Source organism: Protopterus annectens, chromosome 16.part0, assembly GCF_019279795.1.
Source record: "Protopterus annectens isolate FY-2018-M chromosome 16.part0, PAN1.0, whole genome shotgun sequence".
In the NCBI taxonomy this organism is placed as follows: Eukaryota; Metazoa; Chordata; order Ceratodontiformes; family Protopteridae; genus Protopterus; species Protopterus annectens.
Window position 1 is genome coordinate 713,225,663 of NC_056750.1, and position 26,623 is coordinate 713,252,285.

Genomic DNA, 26,623 nt, shown 5'->3' on the forward strand with positions numbered 1-26,623 from the left:
AGCAAGAAGATTTCACTGACGCCACTGAACGACCTACGAAGGATTTTGTGAATAGAGGCTACAAGAATAGTCAAACAGACCAGTATTTATTATCAGTGAATGGAATGAGATCTGATGCTGGGAAACCATACTTATTTAGATGTAAACAGACTAATGTTAAAAAGTGGTGTAATGATAATAAGAATTGGTTGGTTATCACTTATAGCAGTGATACAGACACTGTATGCAATACAGTGAAGAGGAATTGGCCCATACTTTTAGTGGATGATAATATTAGATCCACTGTGGGGGTTAAACCTAGTTTTGCTTTCAAAAATAATTATTCTTTAAAAAGACAGCTTTGTTATGGAGAAAAAGCCTATAACTATTCTAGGTGTATATAGCACTTTTCCTTGCCGTAATTGCAAAGCCTGTAAATATATTAAGTCAAATTCTTTTCGCCATCCTATATCAGGTATTATTTATCACTGCAGGTCATATGTGGACTGCAAAACTAAGAATTTAATATATTTAGTTATGTGCAAGTCATGTACAGTTTTTTATGTAGGCAAAACTAATAGGTTATTTAAAGAATGTATAGTGGAACATATCGGAGACATTAGATTAAATAATATATGCAATGCTTTATGTAAGCATATTACTGAGAATACATGGCACTCTCTTTTACAATTATGGCCCTATAGGTGATTGAATTAAATGCCAGAGAGGATGAGTTGAAGAATATGACTGAACTTGCTGAAACCAAAAGGACTGCAACACTAGAGGTGGACATATTTCCTGGTCTGAATGGTGTTTTCCCTTTAAAACCAGCTCTGAAGGCACGAAAATTACTTCATTATAATTAAATGTTAATTGATTTTGTTTTCCGATTTGCTTTTGAAGTGATGATGCACCCTTTATAAAGTCTGTGCTGTTTGTAGATCTGATGAAGCACTTATCTTTTTTATATTAAGTTTTTTATTCTTTTAACTGTGGCTGCCAGACTTGCTTTGATTCATTTATTCCCATTTTGCAGAGACTGGCTTTTCGCTGCAGTTATTTTTGCTGTATTTTTATTGTAGCTCCTACACCAGGGGTCAGATTGGATGAGGAACAGGGGCTGACGGACAGGACTTTGTTAGATCCAAAGCCTTTGGGCTTGGACACAGTCATAACTTGGCCAAAGCTGGTGTCTTCAAAAGCCTCTGCACTACCCCTATACACATCATCTGACAAGCTCCTAGTAGATTGAGTAGATAAGCTAAGGGATCTCGATTTTGTCAATATTGATGATGGCAGCCTAGAAGATATGTGATCCAATGACTGGAGAAGGGTCCGAAGTATAAACTCAGTGGGAGCCAAAGATGTCGAAGTAGAAGGTCCAGGCTGCTCCGAAGACCTCTTGGATCCGTAAGTTACTGGCTGCTCTGAAGATGTAGGAGCAGTCAGCTTAGGTACTTTCTCTCTCTGCTCACAGGACAATTTTGGAGTCGAGAAAGGTCACTTTTGAGTTTTCTCTGACTTATCCGATCATTTACTACACTTAGAAGACTCAGGTGAAACAGCCTCAGAAAAAGGAGTTCTTAGAAACCTTTTAATATTAATATAATTTTGTGCGCCATAAGAGGCCTTTGGCTGAAGCCATGGCAAATGAAGCATGACTCCTGTAAATGTAAAGGCACCAACCAATACACACACATAGTGTGTACATCACTTAGAGGCATCTTTTTGCCACATTAGTCATATTTTTTAAACCCTAAGCGTTTCCCATCCTGTTTTTGAGACATATTGCTGATGTCAAACACAAGCAATTCAAATTAAGCTTCCAAAAAAGAAAACAACACACACACATATACAAACGTCCTCTAACTAAAATAGACATTAACAAGAATTACTAAGTATAGAAGTCTAAGATGAAGATAAAGTTTTTTTTTTTTTTTTAATTGTAGAATTAGAGAGTTAAAGAACATCCTCTAACTTAAACAGACATTGGAAAGGAAAAGGGGAAAGCTTAGAAGAGGGAGCAATACCCAAGCAGCAAAAAAAAAAAAGTCCTTTTAAATTTCAGACTAAAGAAGGTCAATGGAATTACTAAGAAGTAAAAGACAAACCAAGTCAAAAGAAGATTAAGTAGGAAATGCAACGAACATACAAATAAACTTTCACTTAGCCCAGATCTTCCTGGAAGCGGCAAACAAAATCTGGGGGTTTAGGGAACTGCATCATAGGTAAGGGAGAATGCCCATGAGCTTTGTGGAAGACTTCGAGCTTTTCAAAAAATTGGATCCAACCCACAATTGAGAATAAAGGCGAGATTGACAACATTACATCACAATGTTTAGCTTCAAAGATATCATTTTTTTTTTAAACTTCAGCAACTAAAAAGACACTTCCTTACTGTTTCAGAATAAAACCATGTAACATCAATGACTGGTAAACAGCAAACAGTGGACAGACTGCTATGAAGGGAAATAAATTATTGTATAATACATTTTGGATTAATGAACAAAAATATATTATCCAGTGGTGAGACAGAAAAGTACTGAGGATGAGGGGTATGTCACCCTATGTTTCACAATGATGGCTGCTGTTGTCACTGTTACACCTCTATGCCACGACTGGTTTAAGGAAAAAGTACAGTTGTGTACACATACCATAAATGTAGATGTTCAACTGTATTCACTGTTGCAATCATCACACTTGGGTTATCTGCCTGCAGGTAAGCCCTCAGCCAACCCCAATATCAGAGACTTAGTATTTCTTCATCAGTTGCTGTCGCTCCAGGACTGACGTCAGGTCGTCAGGGATATAAAAACAGGCAGCCGACGCCCATTACGGTTTTTCTTGCCACAAATGTCAGGACCCCCCCAAAAGGGAGCTAAGGTATGGTGGGGAAAATCACAACCAATAAAAAGTAAATACCAATACCAGTACCCCTGTAAGGGGTGAGTAATAGACACAGAGAGGCGAGAGAGAGAAAAGGGGGCTGGCAGGAGGGAAACCAGGACTGCAACAGTGAATACACTCGATCATCTACATTTATGGTAAGGGTACACAACTGTACTATGTTCTTCGTGTTTCACTGTTGCAGTCATCACACTTGGGTTGATTCCAAAAGCTGAAGAAAGGGTGGAGGCAGGCAAGAAGAGTGGGGCTGGCTAGTATGCCCTGCAGGACTGCAGTTGCAAAACCCGCCCTGGATTTGGAAAAGATACGCAGATAGTAATGCTTGGTGAATGTGTGTACAGAACTCCAGGTAGCAGTTTCCAGAATGTCCCTGGTAGGGACTCCACTGAGGAATGTTGTAAAGGTAGAAGTTGCCCTAGTGGAATGTGTTCTGACCCCCTGAGGGATTGGTTTCCCATAGTGTTTGTAACAGAAATGGATACAGTGTGCTATCCATTTGGAAATTGTCTGTTTTGAAATGGCCTTGCCCTCTGCCGCTGGTGAAAAACTGAGTAGTAACTGGTCAGATTTCCTGAAAGGTTTAGTCCTATCCAGCTAGAATCTGAGCTGTCTGTGCACATCCAAGGAGTGCAGATCCTTTCCCCTTTATTTTGAGGATTAGTGAAGAAGGTTGGCAAATGGATAAGTTGGTTGAGAGCCACACTGGACACCACTTTAGGCATAAAGGAAGGATTAGTCCTGAGGGAGACCCTGTCAGCATGAAAAATAATGAAGGGTTCCACAGCCATAAGTGCTTGTATCTCAGACACTCTTCTAGCTGAAGTGATGGCCAGAAGCAAGGCTGTTTTCCAGGAGAGGAATTTAAACTCTGCTGACGCTGCAAGCTCAAAGGGAGGGAGTGTGAGCTTTTCCAGTACAAAGTTAAGGTCCCAAGCAGGGGTGGGTGCTCTCCTTGGTGGCCTTAAGTTGTTTGCCCCTCTTAGGAACTGTTTAATGAGAGGGTACTGTTTAATGAGAGGGTGAGAGAAGAGAGGTGGCTCAGTGTTGTAATGAGCCGAGAGACAGCAGAGGCATGGATCTTAATGGAGAAGAAGGATAGGCCTCTGTGGAGTAGATCTGCTAAGTAATCCAGGATTAGAGGTAAGGAGGGCAGTGCTGTATCCTCTCCTTTAGATTGAATCCAGGAGCAATACCTTTTCACTTATCAGCATATGATTTCCTTGTACTGGGTCTTCTGGTTTCAAGAATTACATCCAGTACCTTGCTTGCTTAGGTTGGTCACTGGGGGAGAAGTCAAGGAATAAGCCATGCTGCAAGATTCAGGGTTTAAAGTTGCAGATGCAAGATCTGTCCCCCCTGCTGAGCGAGGAGGGTTGGGATCTGGGGTAGGTGCCAGGGTGACAGGCTGAGCAGTAGACATATCTTGAGTAATATTCTTGACAGAAGGGGCAGAGGGGGGAATGCATAGATTGAGAGTTTTTTTCCCACTGGAAGGACATCCACTTTCCAGGCCCTGCTGTGAGGTGTCCTGGTGCAGAATTTCCTGAGCTGGTGATTGCAGGGGGAGGCAAAGAGGTCCACCTCTAGGGTCTCACATTTCTGGATTAGAAGGCTGAAGGTGTTGGTTTCTAATTGCCACTTGTGTGGGTCTAGGAGATTTCTGCTTAAGTCGTCTGCTAGTGAATTTTGTTTGCCTGGCAGGAATTGAGCTTGCAGATGAACATGCATGTCCAAGGCCGTGTTCCACAGGGCCATGGCTAGCCTGCAGACAGGGTAAGAGTGGGTTCCCCCTTGCTTGTTGATGTACCACATAACTGTGGTGTTGTCGGTTTTTATTAGCAGGGGTCCTGGTGAGAGTAGGGATTTGAAAGCTGTTAGAGCATGCTGAACACCTAGCATCTCTTTCTGGTTGATGTGCAGATGAATTTGACTTGGGCTCCAGTGGCCCTGAATGCACTTGTCGTCCAGATGTGCCCTCCAGGCATTGTCTGATGCGTCTGTGGTTAGGGTCTGGGTGGCGTGGGGTTGACTAAAGAGAAGTCCCTTGTTGTGGTTGCATGCTGCTGCCCACCAAAGAAACTCTGTCCTTAGACAAGGTATGACAGGTAAGATAGTTTCCAGGTCCTGAGAATGTTGGCACCAAAGGCTTTTTAAGTACCACTGAAGTTTCCTCATATGCAGCCTGGCATATGGAATTAGTAAGATGCAAGAGGCCATGAACCCTAGGGCCTGCAGGATTTTCCTTGCAGACAGCTGGGTTCTGGTGGCTATTTGAGTGAAGTAGCCTGTCAGATAGGCTTGTTTTTCTGGAGTAAGGAATGCCATCTGAGATGCTGTGTCCAAGCTTGCTCCCAGGAATACAATCTTTTGACTGGGGACTAGTTTTGATTTATTTTCGTTGATAGTGTACCCCAGGGAGATTAGAATGTTCTTTACAAATGTCAGGTGCTGCAACAGCTTTTGCTGACTGTCTGCCTGTATCAGGCAGTCGTCCAAGTATGGTAAATTTAATTTTTTGTTTCTATCTACAATAAGCAATGGCTGGAGCCAGACATTTTTGTGAATACTCTGGGAGCAGTGGATAAGCCAAAGGGAAGCGCAGAGAACTGATAGTGCATAGAGCCTGCACTGAAACACAGGTATTTCCTGCATGAGTCCTTGATAGGGATGTGCAGATATCCACAAAAGAGTTGTATAGGAAGTAAAACTGCCACAATCTCAGTCCAAAAACGTTACCGTGAATGAATATGAATGAGTTCAAGTCCAGCACTGAATTTATTAACGCTCTTTTATTAACAAACTGCGTTTTCGTCCCAACACATTAGGACTTCATCAGATACCCAGGTCTCACCCCTTCCCATCCTTTATGAACCATCCTTTATGAACCAGAAGGAGCAACTAGTTTGGCATGCCAATACCAGTGGGACTGCAGCTGTATTTTAGAAATGTTCCAGATACTAAGCAGCTTTATGTATGACAGCAATATCCTTTAATTCTGTGCCATTCTCCTTGGTAACTCCGGTTTTGTCCTCAAGTCCTAAATCGCTGCTTAATTTGATCCCCTGCCCAAAGTCCGCTTCTCGTCAACAACCGTTTAGTTGTGTGAGCATCGCACGCTGTGCAGATATGCTTCTTTTAGGTCTAGGGTGGCTACCCAGGCATCTTTGGACAGCATAGGAAGAAGCTGCTGAAGGGTGAGCATTTTGAATTTTGGTACCACCAGGAAGGTGTTTAGAATGGATAGATCAAGGATTGGGCGCCAAGTGCCCTCTTTTCTGGGTACCAAGAAAAGTCTGGAATAGAACCCTTGACCTATCTGTTCTGCAGGAACAGGCTGAATTGCCCTTATGGAGAGCAGGGATTGAATTTGGTTTTGTGCCTCTGCCCACTGGTTTGGAGGAAGGTCTGGGAACTACTGGTTTGGAGGAAGGTCTGGGAACCCTTTTGGGGTTGGTACTGAGTGGAAGTAAAATTTGTACCACTGGGATACAATGTTGAGGACCCATCGGTCTTTGGTGAGGGAGGTCCAGTGTTTTGCATGATGGGCAAGTTTTCCTCCTAAAAGCACGAGCAGCTGGGCAGAGGTGAGGAGTGGAATTGAGAAGTCATTGTGAATTCTTTCTGTAAGTGGGTGGCTTAGCACTCCCTGTTTTAGAAGTGGAGGCACTCCACTGCTTAGATCTCTGCATACCCTGAGACTGTAGTCTAGGTGGACTGTTTCCCCTGGGTCTAGTTTGAGATGGCCTAGAGGGGGCTGGAAAGGACCAATGCTGCAAGGGGCAATGCCTACTAAATCTAGGGGGCTGCACTTGCAATAAATCTTTGACTGTCTGATAGATCAAACAGATTGTCCTTGTTCAAAGGAGCATCTAGTAATTTTGATTTGACATGGTCTGGCAAGGTGTGCTCCTTAAGCCAAGCATGCCTTCTCAGTACAGAACCAGTAACTGCTGCCCGGCAAGATGCTTCTAGGGCGTCAAAGCCAGACTGCAAAGTATGCTTGCTGACTTGGCTTGCAGAATGCATAAGCTCTTGTAATTCTTTCTTTTCTGCACTGTCTGTAAAAGTAGCTAATTTTTGCTTAATAAGTTCCATGATATGTTGCTGGTACTTCAGCACATGAAACTGGCAATTCAATGCCCTAATGGCGAGAGTTGCAGAGGTATATACTTTTTTGCCCCATCTGTCTAAAGCTCTGGAATCCCTGTCTGAAGGGGTGGGATTCTTAGCTGTAGTTGCTTTTATACCTTTGGGCCCCTGGGAGATGACCTCTGGGACAGCAGTAGGATTTTTATAAAGAAATTTGTGAGAGTCTGGAATCTGTAGTACCTGTCTGGTTTCCTAGGAGCAGGGGGCAAAGTATCAGGAGTTAGACTGGATTCCATAAAGACATCATCCACAACCATCCAGAAGTGGAGGTATTGCCATAGGTCTATGTTGTGGCAAATATAAGAATTCTCCGAAACTCTTTTTGGACCAAGGATAGTCTTGGCATTCCCAGTGCAAATGCCCTCTCAAAGTATGTAGGGTTTTACCAAAAGAAAAATCCTCTGGAGGTGAAGCAGAGGGAATGGATTCCTCTGCATCTGAATCCTCATAAGCAGATAAAGGCATGTCTTCATATTCAGAAACCTCAGAGTCATCGGACTCTGTCTGTTAAAGCTGCTGGGGACAGGTCTCCTTCTCTTAGCAGGGGAAAGCTGGCTTCCCCTAATCAACATAATCACGTTTTCTGCCATTTTAAGCATTTGATGTTGTGGCAAGTAAGCAGGTGCTTGAATTTGGTTTGTCAGTTTTTTAGGCATAGCTCGTACTCTTGGCCTAAGAAACTTGGTAGTTTTTGACAGAAATGAAGACGCGAAAGAAGTCATCAGTTTGTGTCGAATATCGGTAGTGAGAAGAACTTCCTCAGAAGCCGGTGCCTGCACAACGGCTCCGGACCCATCCAAGCTGGACATCCGCAGGTTCCGTAGTCAAATAAGAGTATCGTGACATACCAGACTCTGAACGGGTCTCGGTAGCGGCCTGCGAATCCATCGAAACAGGCATTAGGGGCTGAGAAAGCGCCTCACTGTGTACCGGCGAACTGGCGACTAGCTTAACAGAAGCGTCCTCGGTAGTTTTGGACCTGTGCAGTCTCTGTCTTTATCTTTATATTTCTTTGGAAGATTGGTAGTCGGATGGCTTACCAAAGCCATTTTGGAATAGGGAGATCGAGAGCAAAAGTATTTAGTGAAAATAAGGGCCAAACAACGAATAGTTCAGGCATTGAACAAAGCACAAAACCGACAGCGAGGTACGTCGTTGTCTTGGCCTAAACAGGTGATGCAGTAAGAATGAAAATCTCGGTGTGGTATTTCCTTTCCACAGGCGAGACAATTGTTAACTTTTTCTGACATTGGTTAGAGCAAGAAAAAGGGATCCCCAATGGGATACTTAGCTTTAGAAGACTTCAGGATGATTCAGTTCTAAAATGAAAACTCAGGAAGCGGCCAACCGGCACTCGTGCGAACTGCTTCTGCTTCAGGCTTCTTGGCAAGGAAGACTGACATAATGGCGTCGACTGCCTGTTTTTATACCCCTGATGATCTGACGTCAGTCCTGGAGCAACAGCAACCGACGCAGAAATACGAAATCTTTGGTATTTGGGCCGACTGAGGGCTACCTGCAGGCAAATAACCCAAGTGTGATGACTGCAACAGTGAAAAGCGAAGAACATCCAGGACTGCAACAGTGAATACACTTGAACATCTACATCTACAGTAAATGAACACAACTGTACTATGTTCTTCGTGTTTCACTGTTGCAGTCATCACATTTGGGTTGATTCTCAAAGCTGAGGAAATGGGTGGAGGCAGTCAAAGAAACTAGGGACTGGCTAGCATGCCCTGCAAGACTGCAGAGGGAAACCCTGCCCTGGATTTGGAGTAGAGAGGCAGTTGGTAATGTTTGGTAAAAGTGTGAACAGATGTCCAGGGTGGCAGCCTCCAGGATGTCCCTGGTGGGGATTCCTCTGAGGAAAGCTGCAGAGGTGGAGGCTGCTCTGGTGGAGTGAGTCCTGACCCCCTTGAGGGGAAGCTTTCTGTGTTATTTGTAGCAGAAATGAATGCAGTGCGCTATCCATTTGTAAATGGTTTGTTTGGAGATGGCTTTGCCTTCTGCCTCTGTACCAAAGCTAATCAACAATTGATCAGACTTTCTGAAAGATTTAGTCCTGTCTAGACAGAATCTGAGCTGACTGTGCACATCTAGAGTGCAGGATCCTTTCCCCTTCTTCTGGGGATTAGGAAAAAAGTGGGCAAATTAATGGATTGATTGAGAGCCACACTAGAAACCACCTTGGGCATGAAGGATGGGTTAGCCCTGAGGGATACCCTGTCAGCATGGAAGCTGGTGAAGGTTCCACAGCCATGAGTGCTTGCAGCTCTGAGACTCTTCTGGCTGAAGTTATAGCCAGAAGGAAAGCTGTCTTCCAGGAGAGAAATTTTAGCTCTGCAGAAGAAGCTGGTTCGAAGGGGGGCAGGGTGAGCTTTTCCAACACAAAGTTAAGGTTCCAAGCTGGGGTTGGTGCTCTTCTGGGTGGCCTCAATTTGCTAGCCCCTCTTAGGAACTGTATGATCAACGGGTGTGAGAAAAGGGGCTGCTCAGTGGGAAAATGAGCAGTGATAGCAGAGGCATGAATTGTAATACAGGAAAAAAGAGAGGCCACTGTGTAGTAGTTCAGCTAGGTAACCCAGGATGAGAGAGAGGGAGGGAGGGCTGTGCCGTATTGGCTCCCCTAGCCTGAATCCAGGTGCAGAACCTTTTCTATTTGTCAGCATAAGACTTTCTATTGCTAGGGTGTCTGGCCTCACGTATAACATCTAGAAACTGTTTACAGAGGTTGGCAGACTGATTGGGGGGGTAGGGAATAAGACAAGCTGCCAAACTGACTGTCTGCAATTGGGGATACATGAATTCCCCTTCCCTCTGGGTCAGGAGGTTTGGAATCTGAGGAAGATGCCATGGTGGCAGTGGGAACAGGCTACGCAGCAAGGGGTACCAGTGCTGTTGAGGCTAGTCTGGAGCTATAAGAATTGTTTTTCCTCCTTTATTTTGAGCAGTACCCTGGGGACGGCAGGTAGTAGAGGAAAGGCATAAACCGATAGATTGACTCAGGGAAAGGACAGGTCATCCACTTTCCAAGCCATGCAGTGATGCTCTGTGGTGCAGAATTTGCTGAGCTGTTGGTTGGTGTGGGAGGCAAACAGGTCGACCTTCGGGGTGCCCCATTTTTGAGTTATTATGGTGAAGGTTTATCTGTTGAACTGCCACTCGTGTGGGTCCAGAAGATTTCTGCTTAACTGCTCTGCCAGAGAGTTAAGAGAACCTGGTAGGAATTGTGCTAACAGGTGGAGTTGCAGGGCAGAGGCTGTGTGCCAAAGGGTCATGGCCAGCCTCCATAGAGGGTAGGAGTGAATCCCTCCCTGCTTGTTGATATACCACATTACAGTGGTGTTGTCTGTTTTGATCAGGAGAGCCCCTGGGGAGAGAAGGGGCTTGAAAGCTATCAAGGCATACTTGCTGGACAGCCATCATGCCTTTTTAGGTGATGTGCAGAGGGATTTGCTGTGGGCTCCATTGACCCTGTATGCACCTGCCATCCAGGTGTGCACCACAGGCATAGTCTGATGCATTTGTGGTGAGGGTCAGAGCGGCTGGGGGTGGTGAGAAAGGTAGTCCCTTGTTGTGGGAGCATGGTATTGCCCACCAAAGAAAATCTTTTCCGAGCCAAGGAATTATAACTGTCTCCAGGTCTTGAGAGTGCTGACACCATAGGCTTTTTAGGTACCACTGAAGTTTCCTCATATGCAGCCTGGAATATGGAATGAGTAGTATGCACGATGCCATGAACCCCAGAGCATGCAGGATCTTCCTTGCAGATAGCTGGGGTCTGGTGGCTAGTTGAGAGAAGTAGGCTGTCAGGAAAGTCTGCTTTTCTGGTGTAAGGAATGCCATCTGGGATGCTGTGTCAAGGCTTCCTCCCAGGAATATAATCCTTTGGGTGGGCACCTGTTTGAATTTCTTTTCGTTGGTTGTGTACCCTAGGGAGGTTAGTAGGTTTTCCTGGCTGTCTGCTTGAATTAGGCAGTCGTCGCAGTATGAGAAAATCTGGATATTCCTTTGTCTGCAAAAGGCAATGCCCTGAGCCAGACATTTTGTGAAAACTTTGGGAACAGTAGATAAGCCAAAGGGAAGCGCAGAGAACTGAAAGTGCTGAGATCCTGCCCTGAGACAGAGATATGTCCTGCATGACTCCCTGACAGGAATATGGAGGTAGGCCTCTTTTAGATCTAGGGTGGCTAACCAAGCATACTTGGAAAGCACGGGTAGCAGCTGCTGGAGGGTGAGCATTTTGAATTTTGGGATCACCAGGAAGGTGTTTAGAATGGATAGATCGAGGATGGGGTGCCAGGTGCCCTTTTTTCTGGATACCAGAAAAAGTCTGATGTAGAAACCTTGGCCTCTTTGTTCTGCAGGAACGTACTCTACTGCCCTCATAGACAGCAGGGAAAGGACTCGCTTTTGCACCTCTGCCCACTGGTTTGGAGGTAGATCTGGGAGCCCTTTTGGGGTAGGAAAGGTGTGGAAAGAGAATTTGTATCTTTGGGGCACTATGTTGAGAACCCAGTGGTCAATGGTAATGGTGGCCCAGGTGCTTGCGTGAAAGGCGAGTTTTCCTCCTAGGGGTAAGTGAAGGTGGACAGGGGAAGGGGGTGGGGGAGGTGAGTCATTGTGAGCTCGTACCATAAGGCGGTGGCTTAGAGCTCCCTGGTTTTGAAGTGGAGGTAGTCCACTGCTTAGATCTCTGCATTCCCTGTGGCTGCTGTCTGAGGGGTCTGGTTCCCAGGTGTCTGGGCTGGACTGGGTTAGTGGGAGCAGGAAAGGACCAGTTGTTTGGTGGGACAATGCCGGCTGGACCTGTAAGAAATACTTAACTGTCGGCATAGATTTTGCTTTTTCTTCCATCTTTTTTAAGACCTCTTCTGCCTTAGTGCCAAATAAGTTGGCTTTGTGCAAGGGGGCATCCAACAATTTAGATATGACATGGTCTGACAAGCCATACATGCCTTTTAATGAAAGATCCAGTGACTGCTGCCCTGCAAGAAGCTTCTAGGGCGTCAAAACCACAGTGCAAGACGTGTGTTTAGTTACTTGACTTGCAGAATGCATTAACTCTTGTAAATCCTTAGATTCTGCACAAGCAGGAAAGGAAGACATTTTTTGTTTGAGGAGTTCCAGGGTATGTTGCTGAAATTTTAGCATATGGAACTGACAATTTAGTGCCCTGATAGCAAAAGAGTAGCTGAGGTGTATACATTTTTACCTTATCTGTCTAGTGCTTGGGAATCCCTATCTGAGGGGGTGGGATTCTTAGCAGATGTTGCTTTAATCCCTTTAGGCCTTTGAGAAATTACCTCAGGGTCACCACTAGGATTTTTAAAAAGAAATTTGTGTTATTCATGGTTTTCTAGATGCAGGAGGGAGGGTGTCAAGAGTCAAGCTGGATTCCAGGAAAACATCCTCCACAATATCCAGGACTGGGGGGATGGCCAAGGATCTGTGCTGTAGAAGATCTAAGAATTCCCTGAGTATCTTTTTAGACTGAGGGTACTCCTGACTCTTCCATTGGAAATGCTCCCTGAAGGTATAAAGTGTTTCCCCAAAGGAAAAAATCCTCTGGGGGAGAGGTGGAAGGGATGTAATCCTCTGCATCAGAATCCTCATAAGTAGAGACAGGTTGCATGTCTTCATATTCAGATACATTAGAGTCATCTGACTCTTGTTCAGACAAAACTACAGGGGACAGATCTCTTTCCTTTTGGAGGGGGTAGCTTAGCCTCCCCTGATCAGCATGATAAGATCTCCCACCATTTTAAGCATTTGAGACTGAGGCAAGGAAGCAGGTGCCTGAGATTGGATCGTCGGTTTCTTGGGTGTCGTTCGTACCCTGGGCCTAAGTCACTCGCTAGTTTTTGAAAGAACAGTAGTCGCGAAAGAAGACGTTGGTTTGTGTCGAGAATCGGTAGTGTGAAGTACTTCCTCGGAAGCCGGTGCCTGCTCTGCGACTTTGGACCCATCCAAGGTAGAGATGACCGCAGGACCCTTAGTTGAAAAAGAGTTTTGCGGCATACCGGACTCCAAAAAGGTCTCAGTAGCGGCCTGCGAATCCACAGAAGTGGGCATCAGGGGCCATGAAAGTGCCTCACTGAGGACCAGAGAACTGATGACTAGCTTAAAGGAAGCATCGTCGGTAGGTTTAGACCTGTGCAGTCTGTCTCTGTCTCTATCTTTACATTTTTTCGGAAGATCTGCTGTCGGATGGCTTACCGAAGCCATATCGAAGTTCGCGGACTGTAAGCGAAAATATCTAGCTACAAAAAGGGCCAGAAGACGGATAGTTCTGGCGTTGAACAAAGCACAGAAGCGACAGTGGTGACGTCGTGGTCTGGGCCTAAACAAGTGACGCAGTAAGAATAAAAATCTGTGTGTGGTATTTTGTCTTCCACAGGCGAGACAATTGTTAACTTTTTCTGACACTGGTTAACGCAAGAAAAAAGTATCCCCAATGGGGTACTTAGCTTTAGAAGACTTCAACTTCAAATCGGTAGACGAAACCTGGGTAACGGCCGACCGGCACTCGTGCGAACTGCTTCTGCTTTGGGCTCCATGGCAAGAAAGACTGATGTAATGGCGTCGGCTGCCTTACTTTATACTACTGATGACCTGACGTAAGTCCTGAAGTGACAGCAACCGACATAGAAATACTAAGCCTCTGGTATTTGGGCCGGCTGAGGGTTACTCTGGCAGGGATAACCCAAATGTGATGACTGCAACAGTGAAACACCAAGAACATTTGCCCCCCCCACTGCAACAGTGAAACACCAAGAACATTTGCCCCCCCCACTCCCAAGAGAGAGGGAAATAGAAATCTGCTAACAAATTTTTATGTACAGTTGGTGCACACTAACATCTGCTTACTCAGAACACCTCAATGAACATTAAAATCCACATCTCAAATCAGTTCGGGTATACCGATATATGAGATTAATCTGATTATTTGTTTACAAAATTAACTATCATTTCACAAACATAAAACATCCGAAACTGTATTGAGATATTACTGTGTTTCTGTACCTAATTTCTGCTACTTTGTAAAAAAAAAAAAAAAAAAAAAAAAAAAAAAAAAAATTAACAAAACAAAAAAATATCCTTGTTTCCCGCCTTTACTGAACTAGAATAGTCCAGTCTTCAGGTATTGCTGATCTCTGGGCTGTGTCATAGTTCCTGTGTTGCCCATATCCTTATTTGGATAGGAGGAAGCTTCTTTGTTCACCAGTGGGAGTGGGGAGCTCTGAGAAGCCTATCTGAGCCCTTGAGGAGTGGTTCCAGCCCAGAAACTTGTAGCTTATTGGCCGTTTTGGGACATTTCCTATCTCTTTCTAACCCCCTGCTTTAAAGCCCACTTTAGCGTGCTTTTGCGCTTGTAATTGACTCAGCACAGCTCCTCGTGGTGTCCTGCAGAGTTCTACAAGCAGCAGCGAGTGGAAGAGTGACTTTCTATTGATTATAAGTATTATTTTTGCCTACTCATTTCCGACTGCTTTTTCTCTCCGAAAAGTGAGTTTCTTTAACTAAATAAGCTCTGCAAAGTTGTTTTTCTGCATTCCTGACTGTATTCCTGAGTTTTTGCACTTTTAAAGTTTGTTTTTGCTTAGTTTAACTGGTAGGCTACACACTCAAGTGCGCTAGCGAATTAAAGCATTTACTGTGTTTCTGTACCTAATTTCTGCTACTTTGTAAAAAAAAAAAAAAAAAAAAAAATATATATCCTCGTTTCCCGCCTTTACTGAACTATAATAGTCCAGCCTTCAGGTACTGCTGATCTCTGGGCTGTGTCATAGTTCCTGTGTTGCCCATATCCTTATTTGGATAGCAGGAAGCTTCTTTGTTCACCAGTGGGAGTGGGGAGCTCTGAGCAGCCTATCTGTCCCTTGAGGAGTGGTTCAAGCCCAGATACTTGTAGCTTATTGGCCGTTTTGGGACATTTCCTATCTCTTTCTAACCCCCTGCTTTAAAGCCCGCTTTTGCGCAAATTTGCACATAGCGCAGCGCCACTTAATCGGGTTTAAACTATTCCCCGCTCCACAAAATCTACTCTTCACTTTTTCCCTTGGAACTGATCTAACTCTCAAACTAAACACTCTATTCGCAATCTAAAACCCTGCACTTGCTCATATAAGCAATTCTTTATAAGTTAAGCACTAATAAACTAAAAAAGCACTACATCCTCATATAATCCTCTTGAGTACCTCATCCCCTATTGGTCCTTCTGATTCAGTCACAAAGGAGTTTCCTATACTATTCTAGCATGCCCACAGGTCAGCTGCTGGCTTCCTCTCCAGTCCTGCTGGTGAATCCGGGAATCTTGAGGCAATGTTACAACTGCCTCATGTACACAGACAACCCTCTCCTCCTCCCAACAAGTACAAATATATGTGAGAGATGCAACCATATAGCCAAACTGGAGGCTGAGCTCTCTCGACCCAGTACTGGCGTAACCAAGTCAGGAGGAGAAGGTAACCACACACACCATAAATCCAGTCTCACATAGACCTACCACAACTGCAAACCAAACACATAAACACACAAATACATACTTGGAGGCTCTAAATAAAAATCTGCCAAAGCAGCAGAGACCTCCAAAGCAGACATCCAAGCAACCACTACCCCAAAACAAATCACATGCAACACATAGTTCACAAAGTCAGTGTGCCAAACAGTCACAGCCCTTAAGGCCTAATAACATACCTGATACACTTGTAATAGGTGACTCTATAGTCAGACACACTGACGTCCCGCTCACCAGGCTGAACAAGGAAAAGGTCACAGTGAGCTGCCTGTCGGGCGCTAGAATCCGCCACATAACACAAGCACCCAGGTCACTCCAAAGCAGGTACAAATATCACTCAGTCATTGTCCATGCTGGTGTGAATGACCCGAGACGTACCTCCCTGGACTACATGAAAAGAGACACAGAGGAGCTCTCTGATTATGTAGCCCAGGCTGGTATGACCCTGACCTTGAGCAGCATCTTACCCTCACCAAGAATGATGCCACAGTATAAAGACAAAATGATCAATTTCAACAATTGGCTTACGTATTGGTGTCATTCAAAGGGGATCCAGTGTCTGTCTGCTTGGGATGACATGCTCGACAAGCCACGCTGCTTCGCAAGGGATGGCTTACACCCGTCACCCCTGGGCTTTCGGATATTGGCAAAGGCTCTTGCCACTCCCATAGTGCCTTTTTTAGGCAAGGCTCAAAAGACAAACCCACCTCCTTAAACAACACAAGTAGAAAGAAACTAAGGGTAATGCTGCTCAATGCCAGAAGTCTAAACCTCAAGATGCATGCTCTTGAAGCCCTCCTCAGTATGGAGAACATCAATGTCTGTGCAGTGACAGAAACCTGGTTTAAGGCTCCCGAAAGCACCCCACTACTACCAGGTTATACCTCATATCATGCTTTTTGGCTCCAAAACTTGGACCGAACCACAAAAGGAGGGGGAGTATCCATATTCATCAAGGATACCCACACCTCCTGGTTAGTGGCATTGCACAAAGCATCTGAGACCATCCATGTGCAACTAACAGTGGGCAAAACTGCCTTCCAGTTTGTAACATGCTACAGACCACCCTCTCAAACTCAGGAACCCCACTCGGCCTTCCTGAAGACACTGGAGAATATGAAGGTCTTTCCAAACACCATCATACTGGGGGACTTCAACTATCCAAACATAGACTGGGAGCATTACTTAAGTCCCAACACCCTAGCCCAAAGGTTCCTAGAATTCATAAACTCGAATGCTGTGGAATAACTAGTCACCACTCCCACAAGAGGGGAAAACATACTAGACCTGATCATCACAAACATGGGGACACAATGTTCCATACCAGAAGTATACCCCTCTTTGGTAAGATCAGACCATAAATTAATCTCACTGGAAATTCACATCCCGCCCCCACCCCCAGCACAGAAAACCACAGTGAAGAACTTCTCAAAAGCTGACTTCACACTTCTTAAATCCGAAGTGGAATCCTTCAAGGCCCCCCGGGCCAGTGGAAACTACAGCCCAATCTACTGAATCCTTTATAAACGCATTCTATAGACACCTTCAGGAATGCATGGATCATGCAATCCCAAATAAAACCAAGACCCATTTCCCCAAAGGCAGGCGTCCTGTCTGGTGGACCCCAGCCATAAATAAGCTATACAACAGAAGGATGAAGCTACTACATGATAGAGCAAAATCCCTAAAAGGGAAGGCATCTCTGATCAGTACTAGCAAAAAACTATGTTCCCTCATAAAATCATCCAAGGCCAGCTTTGTGAGAAAAATTGCACAAGACACTAAAGATAATCATAAGACCTTCTTTAGTTATGTTAGAAACCTGGGTGGCAACTCCCAGATATGCTCAGAGTTAGTCCATAATGACAAAAAATACAATGAACTCACAGACATCGCCAACATCCTGGCAGACAGGTTCAGTGCAAACTTCTCACCCCCCTCCCCTCCAAAAGGACAAATATCTATCCCAGCAGAGTGTTGCCTCCCTGACATCTCAGATGCCCAGGTGAGAGCCGCCCTCTCCAAAGCAAAAAACACAGCATCAATGGGACCAGACGGTGTTCCGGGCTGCATGCTACATGAACTCCAAGAACTGCTGAACCCACACATAAGGCTGCTGTTCAATCTCAGCCTTTCTACAGGATATGTACCCAAAGAATGGCGTACAGCAACAGTGGTCCCACTCCACAAAGGAGGTGCTTCGACGGACCCTGGAAACTACCGCCCCATAAGCCTGACTAGCCTGGTCTGCAAAGCTATGGAAAAGACCATTATGGAACTCATAAACAAAAAAATTGGGGACCTACAGACACTGGATCCTACCCAATTCGGCTTTGTTAAGGGCAGATCCTGCCTCTTGAACCTGGTCGACTTCTTTGAAACAGTCACCAAGGCCATTGATGAGGGTAAGGTAGTTCACAAAGCCTACCGGGACATCGCAAAAGCTTTCGACACAATACCCCACTCGGGCATCATAGACAAGCTCTCCAGCTTAAATATAAACCCCTATATCATAAGATGGGTTGCAAACTGGCTCAAGGACAGAACCCACATGGTCAGAATTGCTGGAGCCATGTCAGACTCTAAACCAGTCACAAGTGGCGTCCCACAGGGCTCAGTCCTGGGACTTCTCTTATTCGGTATATATTTTTCTGAGGTACAGGCTAAGACGGGAGGACTGTGGCTGACCAGGTTCGCAGATGACTGCAAACTGGGCGCCATAATTGAGTCTCCAGCTGACACAAGCATCCTCCAAAAGGGACTCATAGAAACGGATAACTGGTGCCAGAGCCATGGCCTTAAACTAAATGCCAAAAAGTGTATAGTCATACCCTTTGGGAAAAACAAAGTGCCCACAAATTACCACATAGGTGGTAATCCATTAAGTACGGAAGTAGTAATTAGGGACCCAAGTTGATAGTAAACTCTCCTTTGACAATCACATTGCCAAAGTGATTAGAAAGACCTTCTATATAGCCCATCTTATCATGAAAGGATTCACATCTAGATCAAGGGAGGTCATTGTGCCCCTGTACTCTTCCCTCATCAGGCCCATAATTGAGTACAATGCCCCATTTGAGATGTACCTTACCCGACACCTGGAGCAACTAGAAAGACCCCAAAAGTACCTCACAAAGAGGATCAAGGGACTCAAATAAATGCCATATGCTGCACAGCTAAAGAAACTCCAGCTCTACTCAGTTGCATACCGCCTACTCAGAGGCGATCTATGCCTGACGTACAAAGCCATGTCCAACCCGGAGTTAATGGACATGCTCCACCTCAAAAAATCCAAATCCCTTAGAGCTACGCGATCGAGAGAATTGAACCTCAGCACAGAAATAAATAGGACATGCTGGAGGGACAGATTCATAACCCAGAGGCTCCCTTCACTCTGGAATAAAACCCCAGTCTATGTTAGGCAGAGCACCTCACTGACTCTCTTCAAGAGGAATCTTGACAAGTGGATGGGAGATCGTAGGTTCACCCCGGGGGTCACTTCTGTGTCACTGCTAGACAGAGGCACAGTAAACTAACCTTAAAAAGGGCACAGTAAACTCATTCCAAGGGGTGGCGAAAGCCAAACACACTCTGGCTAGGCTTGTAAATGCCCTAGGGCAGATAGCCTAGTATGAAACCATCAAATACTGAATATAGATTACAGTCACATCTCCTTATGTACTTAAATGAATTTTCTAATTTCGGCTAAAAACTAACACACTAGATATATTCTCCAGAAATATCTCTACTGCAGATAATTAATATTTTCCTTACCAAAAGGCTGCACAGCAGGAGCTACATTCAACTGCACCTCTCTTTCCACTGTATTCTGGAAAACATGGTTATAAGATACGTTTTCACTGACTGTTCCTGCAATGCAAAAGCAAGAATTTAGTACTCTGATGTCAGTGTCCAGACAAGTAAAAATCTTCTATATGGTACAACCAGATTCTGCAAAATAAAACAATCTTCTGTAATTTTACAAATGCTTATACACTGACAGAAGGATTGCTGTGAGACCATGTTACATTTTTCTTATGATTCACATTTCCAAGACCCATTATGCTTCTATATGTAGCCACACTACAACCTGAACTGCCAAAATAACTTTCACCACTGAACTACAACAAGCTATATGTGCATTAAATTACTTTGCTACAGTGCCTACTAAAAGAAGAAGCAGAGTTTCTGCTTTAATACCTGATGTAACCATGACAAGTACTTACAGCATTCACAATCAACACAGTTCCTAAGTTGGGTGCAAATCCAAAATGGTGAACTTAAAAAAAAATAACTGAGCCTCAGTTATCAAAGTAAAATCATTCACAGGCTCAGTAGACATACCTGAGGGAGAAACCATCTCTACATCAGACTTAGAATTCAAAGCTGGTGATGACTCTTGAGTGAAACCCATTTCAGCTAAAGTAGAAGATGAAACAAAATTAATCCCATCTGAATGATTGTACAAACAAAATACATTTTAAAACAAATTTCAACACAATGATATGAAGAAAGTACAGTTGTGTACACTTACCATAAATGTAGATGTTCGAGTGTCTTCACTGTTGCAGTCATGACTGTAAGGTTCTCCCCTGCCGGCAGGCAGTCCTCAGTCGGCCAGAATCCCAAAGTCTGGGTCCGGCGTCGGCTGTTCAGCCATGCTCCCTGACGTCAGAGCACCAGGAGTACAAAGCTGACAGCCGACGCCATGTTCTCCAGTTTTTCTTGCCCCAGATGTCAGAAGTTCCAAAATGAATAAGGTCCCATACCCTTTGCAAATACACCTCAGAAGAAGGGTGAAAAAAGGAACCACACAAAAGAAAAAATAAGAGGGGACAGGAGGGAGGGAAACCCAGACTGCAACTATGAAGACACTCGAACATCTACATTTATGGTAAGTGTACACAACTGTACTATGTTCATCGTGTTTCACTGTTGCAGTCATGACTGTAGGGTAGAATCCAAAAGAAAGGGAGGTGGTCATAAAGTACAGGGGGTGGCTATAAGGCCCTGCAAGACTGCAGAAGCAAAGCCTTCCCTAGACTTAGAGTAGAGAGGTAGATTGTAGTGCTTGGAAAAAGTATGCACTGAACTCCAAGTTGCAGCTTCCAAAATGTCTTTGGTAGGAACTCCCCTGAAGAAGGCAGCTGAAGTGGCAGCAGCTCTGGTAGAGTGAGTCCTTATTACTCCCTGGGATTTGCTTTCCATGGTGTGAATAGAAGAATCTGATTCCATGAGCAATCCATTTAGAAATGGTCTGTTTTGAAATTGCTTTACATTGGGAACTTGAAGCATAAGAAACAAACAATTGCTCTGATTTCCTGATGTCCTTGGATCTGTCCAGGTAAAAACGTAGTTGTCTGTGTACATCCAAGGAATGTAAGATCCTTTCCCCTTTATTTTGAGGAGTGGGGAAAAAAGTTGGCAAGTGAATAGTTTGATTTAAAGCCACTTTGGAAACCACCTTAGGCATGAAAGTAGGATTAGTCTTTAAAGACACCCTTGTCTTGATGAAAAATAATATAAGGTTCCACAGCCATAAGAGCTTGCAACTCTGAAACCCTCCTGGCAGAGGTCAGAGCTAAAAAGATGGCTGTCTTCCAAGATAAAAACTTGATGTCAGATGAGGCAGCAGGCTCAAAAGGAGGTAAGATGAGCTTTTCCAAAACATAGTTGAGATCCCAAGCAGGAATGGGAGGAGATCTAGGGGGCCTTAAGTTCTTAGCTCCTCTGAGAAATTGTCTCATGAGCTGGTGGGAAAAGATAGGAGGGTCTGTATTATAATGAGCAGAAATAGCAGAGGCGTGTATCTTTATGGAAGAGAAAGAGAGACCCTTATGTAAGAGGTCCGACAGGAAAAGTAAAATCTGAGGAATGTTAGGAATAAGAGGATCAGAATCCTGAGCCTGCATCCAGGAACAAAATCTTTTCCATTTTCCTGCATAAGATTTTCTAGTGCTAGGACGTCTGGCTTCTAAAATGACATCCATAACCTGCTTGGGTAGGAGAGAATGAATCAAATATCCTGGATTAACCAGGCCGCCAGGCTGAGAGTTTTGACATGGGAGTGTAGAATCTGACCCTGGTGTTGGGACAGAAGGTTCGGAATCTGTGGTAAAACCCAGGGTGGCTCTAGACAAAGGTTTCTCAGTGTTGGGTACCAAAACTGTCGAGGCCAATTTGGGGCCAGCAAGATTATCATCTTGGGCTTGTCCTGCTTGATCTTTAGTAATACCCGTGGAAGAAGAGGAAGAGGCGGAAAGGCATATCCCGAGATGTTTCTCCAACTGAATGATAGAGCATCCACTTTCCAAGCTTGATCATGGAAAGTCCTGGTGCAAAAAGATTTGTAGTTGATGATTGAGGTGGGATGCAAAGAGGTCTATGTGAGGACATCCCCAGACTGCTGTAATCATCTTGAATATTTCGGAGTCCAACATCCATTCGTGTGGATCCGAAAGGTTTCTGCTCAGACTGTCTGCCAGGAAGTTTTGCTTCCCTGGTAGAAACTGTGCTTGAAGATCCAGATTGCAAGCTAGGGCTGTGTTCCAAAGATCCATGGCTAGTCTGCAAAGCGGGTAGGAATGAGATCCCCCTTGCTTGATTATGTACCACATAACTGTGGTGTTGTCTGTCCGTATCAGTAGTTGTCCTGGTTGTAGAAGATTCCTGAAGGCCAATAGAGCTTTCTGAACGGCTAACATTTCCTTTAAATTGATATGCAGGTGCTTCTGATCCTTTGTCCAAAGGCCCTGCAGACAGTTGCCCTGAAAATGGGCTCCCCATGCATAATCTGAGGCGTCCGTGGTTAGAATCTGAGTGGCAGGAGGCAGACAGAAGGTTTTCCTTTGTTTAGAGTACATGCCTTGGACCACCAAAGGAATTCCTTTTGAAGACAAGGCAGGACGGAGATCAGTATGTCTAGACTGTGACAATGCTGAGACCATACACTTTTTAGGTACCACTGTATTTTCCTCATATGTAGTCTTGCATATAGTACGAGAAGGATGCAGGAGACCATGTAACCCAGAGCCTGCAGGAATCTCCTTGCAGATAGCTGAATTGTAGTTGCCAAGGTTTTGAAAGTTGAAGCCAGCTGTAACTGTTTTTCGTATGTCAGAAATGCCATCTGGGTTGTTGTGTTTAGAGAAGCACCCAGAAAAATTATCTGTTGTGAGGGTGTCAAATTTGACTTTTTTATGTTTACAGTAAATCCCAGGAAATTGAGAAGATTCTGAACAAACTGTAGATGCTGGAGTAAGACATTCTTGCTGTCTGCCTGAATAAGACAGTCGTCCAGATAAGGGTAAATTCGAATTCCCTTGAGTCTGCAATAAGCTACTACTGGAGCCAGGCACTTGGTAAAGACCCTGGGCGCAGTAGACAATCCAAAGGGCAGCGCAGAGAATTGGTAGTGCCTCGATCCTGCCTTGAACCGGAGGTATTTTCTGCGTTCCTGTCTGATGGGAATGTGTAAATATGCTTCTTTTAAATCCAAAGTTACCATCCATGCATTTTTGATCAGCATTGGTAGTAGCTGCTGTAGAGTAAGCATCTTGAATTTTGGTATCTCTAGAAAAGTGTTCAAGACTGACAGATCCAGAATGGGTCTCCATGAATTTTGCTTCCTGGGGACTAGAAAGAGCCTTGAGTAAAAACCTTGTCCCATCTCTGAAAGTGGAACTAGTTCTATGGCTTTCATAGCCAAGAGAGCTTCCACCTGGTTTAATGCCTCTGACCATTGATGTTTTGGAAGATCTGGCCATCAGCTTGGCCTTGGCGGGGTATGAAAATGGAATTTGTAACCTCTTGAAACCAAATCCAGAACCCACTTGTCTTGGGTTATATGAGTCCAATTTAGATGAAAAAGAGAAAGTTTTCCTCCGAGAGGGGCTTCCAGGCAAGAAGTTCCTGCAGCCCAACAGAGGGAGTCATTGAGTCTGTTTTCTATGAGCTTGCGACCTGTCTTCTCCTCCCCTAGGGGTGGAAGCAGTCCACTGTCTTGGTCTATAAGAGGCTTGCGTTTGAGGCCTACCTCGGGGGCGTCTATATCTACCCCTCTGAGGCCTGTCTGAATTGGGAAAGGGCCAATTTTTTGTAGGCCAATTCCTGCTAAATCTGGGTGGCTGTACTTGTAAGAAATCTTTAACTGTTTGCATGGACTTTGCCTTGTCCTCCATCTTTTTAATCACGTCTTCAGCTTTAGATCCAAATAAAACATTATGCTGAACAGGAGCATCCAATAATTTAGCCTTTACCTGATCTTGTAACCTGATGAAGCGCACGATTACTGTGCGTGAAAGCGCTTGTTTTTACTCAATTAAATAAGAATTGTTTGATTTTAATCATTGTGGTGGTTCCAGTGTTTTCCAACTGTTACCTTTACCTGATCTGGCAAATTTTGTTCCTTTAACCATGCATGCCTTCTAATTACTGTGCCAGAGGCAGCAGCCCTACAAGAAGCCTCCAAGGCATCAAATCCACAGTGTAAACCATGCTTCCCAACTTGTTCAGTAGCATGCAATAAGTCATGTAGTTCCTTATCATCTGCACAGGCGGAAATGGAATTTAGCTTTTGCTTTAAAACAGACAGGAGAAATTGCTGGTATTTCAGCATATGAAACTGATAGTTTAAAGCCCTAATAGATAAAGTAGCAGAAGTGTACACTTTTTTGCCCCATCTTTCTAAAGATCTAGAATCCTTCTCAGTGGGAATGGGGTTTTTAGCAGAAGCGGCCTTAACGCCCTTAGGACCCTGAGAAATGGTTTCAGGGTCAGCAGTAGGGTTCTTGAATAAAAACTGGTGGGAATCAGGAACCCTATAGTATCTGTCTGGCTTAACAGGAGCTGGAGGAAAAGAGTCAGGAGTTAAGTTAGCCTCCGAAAAAGCATCATCCACAATATCCAAAATAGGAGGAATAGCCAGGGTCCTATGTTGGGGAAGAAGAAGAAAATCCCTTAGTCTTTTCTTAGATTCCGAGTACTCCTGTCCTTCCCAGTGGAAATGTTCCCTCATTTCATGCAAAGTTTCCCCAAAAGAGAAATCCTCAGGGGGAGAAGCTGAAGGAATGGATTCCTCAGCATCAGAATCCTCATAAGGAGGGAAAGAATATTCCTGGTCAGAAGAAGAAACAGAAGCCTGATCAGAGGAGTCATGATAAACTTCCTGCCTTGGCCTTTTATCTGGAGGGGGATGTGAACCCCTAATCATAGTAAGTAAGTCCTCCGCCATTTTAAGTAACTGTTTCTGAGACTTGGGAGCCGGATCAGAAGAGGCCTGGGATGCAGTCTTTGATTTGGAAGGAGTCTTTGCCTTTATAAGAAGCTGAGTAGGCCTGAAAACCCCTTCGGAAGCCGGTACCTGCACAGCGGCTCCGGACCCATCCAAAGGAGCATTGTCCGAAGGTCCAACTGAAATATTTAAAGGCCTAGTTGGCTCCTCGTGGGAGTCCATTTCGGCTATCGGTTCCGAAATGGCAGAAGACAGGGGCTGCAAAAGCACCTCACTGACGACGGCCGAATCTGAAGCTGGCTCCGCTTGTGCGATATCATCTGATTTGGACCTCGGAGGCCTGTCTTTGTCCTTGCGTCGTTTGTGAACTCCGGCAGCCGGAACCGTATCCGATGACATTTTGTAATTAAAACGCCTACCAAAGTAATGAAAAGCAAAATCGTACCATCGTTTAATAGTACGTTGTTTGAATCTAGCACAAAACCGACAACTAGCTACGTCGTGGTCAGGGCCTAAGCATGGAATACAGTAAGAATGAAAATCCTTATGAGGCATTTGCTTCCCACATGAAATACAATTATTAACTTTTTCTGACATCGGACTGGAACAAGAAAAAAGTTTCCCCAACGGGGTACTTAGCTTTGAGTAGGAGAAGAAAGTCTTCAGACTGAAGTTTGATTAGAAAAAATGGCCAGGAGTCAGCCGACCGGCACTTTGCGAACTGCTATCACTGCACGGCAAGAAAGACTGGAGAAAGTACAGTTTTGTACCTACCATAAATGTAGATGTTCGAGTGCTAATACAGCTGCAGTCATAACAGATGGGTTCTCCTGCCGTCAGGCGGGTCCTCGGTCGGCCGAATTCCAAAGTCTAGGTCCGGCGTCGGTTGTCGTAGCTTCTTCCCTGACGTCAGTGCTCCAGGGGTATAAAAGAACCAGCTGACGCCATTTTCTTCAGTTTTTCTTGCCCCAGATGTCAGGTGCCCCCAGAAGGAAGGCAATACATAAAATTATGTAGTAATGCAATGCAATATAATCAAAAAACAGTAGTTGCAAGCAAATACACCATAAAAGAATACCCCTAGAGGGGAAGGGGGGAGGGAAACCTGGACTGCAGCTGTATTAGCACTCGAACATCTACATTTATGGTAGGTACAAAACTGTACTATTTTCATCGTGCATACAGCTGCAGTCATAACAGATGGGTAGAATCCCAAAGCTAAGAAAGGGGTGGTAGGCACTAGGTGGAACTAGGAGGAGCCAAAATGCCCTGCAAGACTGCAGTGGCAAAGCCTGCTCTAGAGTTGGAGTATAATGGTAGGTTGTAGTGTTTGGAGAAGGTATGCACAGAACTCCAAGTGGCTGCTTCCAAAATATCCTTGGTAGGAACTCCTCTGAGGAAGGCTGCAGAGGTGGCTGTGGCACTGGTGGAATGAGTTCTAATGCCTGTAGGTACAGTTTTGCCATGAAAGGAATATCAAAAGCATATGCAGTGGGCTATCCATTTTGAGATTGTCTGTTTGGAAATTGGCTTTCCTTGAGCTCCTACCGCATAGGCCACAAAGAGCTGTTCTGACTTTCTGAAAGGTTTTGTTCTGTCCAAATAATAACGCAGTTGCCTGTGGATGTCCAAGGAATGTAGTAATCTCTCCCCTTTGTTTTGAGGATTGGGATAAAAGGTAGGTAAATGTATGGCCTGATTTAAAGCTACCCTGGATACCACTTTAGGCATAAAGGACGGGTTGGTTCGTAAGGAAACTCTGTCCTGATGGAAGATGATAAAAGGCTGGACAGCCATGAGAGCCTGTAGTTCTGAAACTCTACGAGCTTAAG

General features: G+C 44.6%; 1 protein-coding gene across 2 annotated transcripts in view; it reads right to left on the bottom strand.

Annotated features, from left to right (window-relative positions):
* LOC122790475 (zinc finger protein 521-like) overlaps positions 1-26,623 on the bottom strand; it is a 3,214,752-nt gene that overhangs the window by 410,043 nt on the left and 2,778,086 nt on the right. For both annotated transcript variants that reach the window (XM_044058016.1, XM_044058015.1), the window contains exons 33-34: positions 19,904-19,978; positions 19,334-19,429 (exon numbers count right to left, since the gene is read on the bottom strand). In XM_044058016.1, the coding sequence (XP_043913951.1) occupies positions 19,334-19,429; positions 19,904-19,978 (171 nt within the window). The remainder of the gene's footprint in view (positions 1-19,333; positions 19,430-19,903; positions 19,979-26,623) is intronic.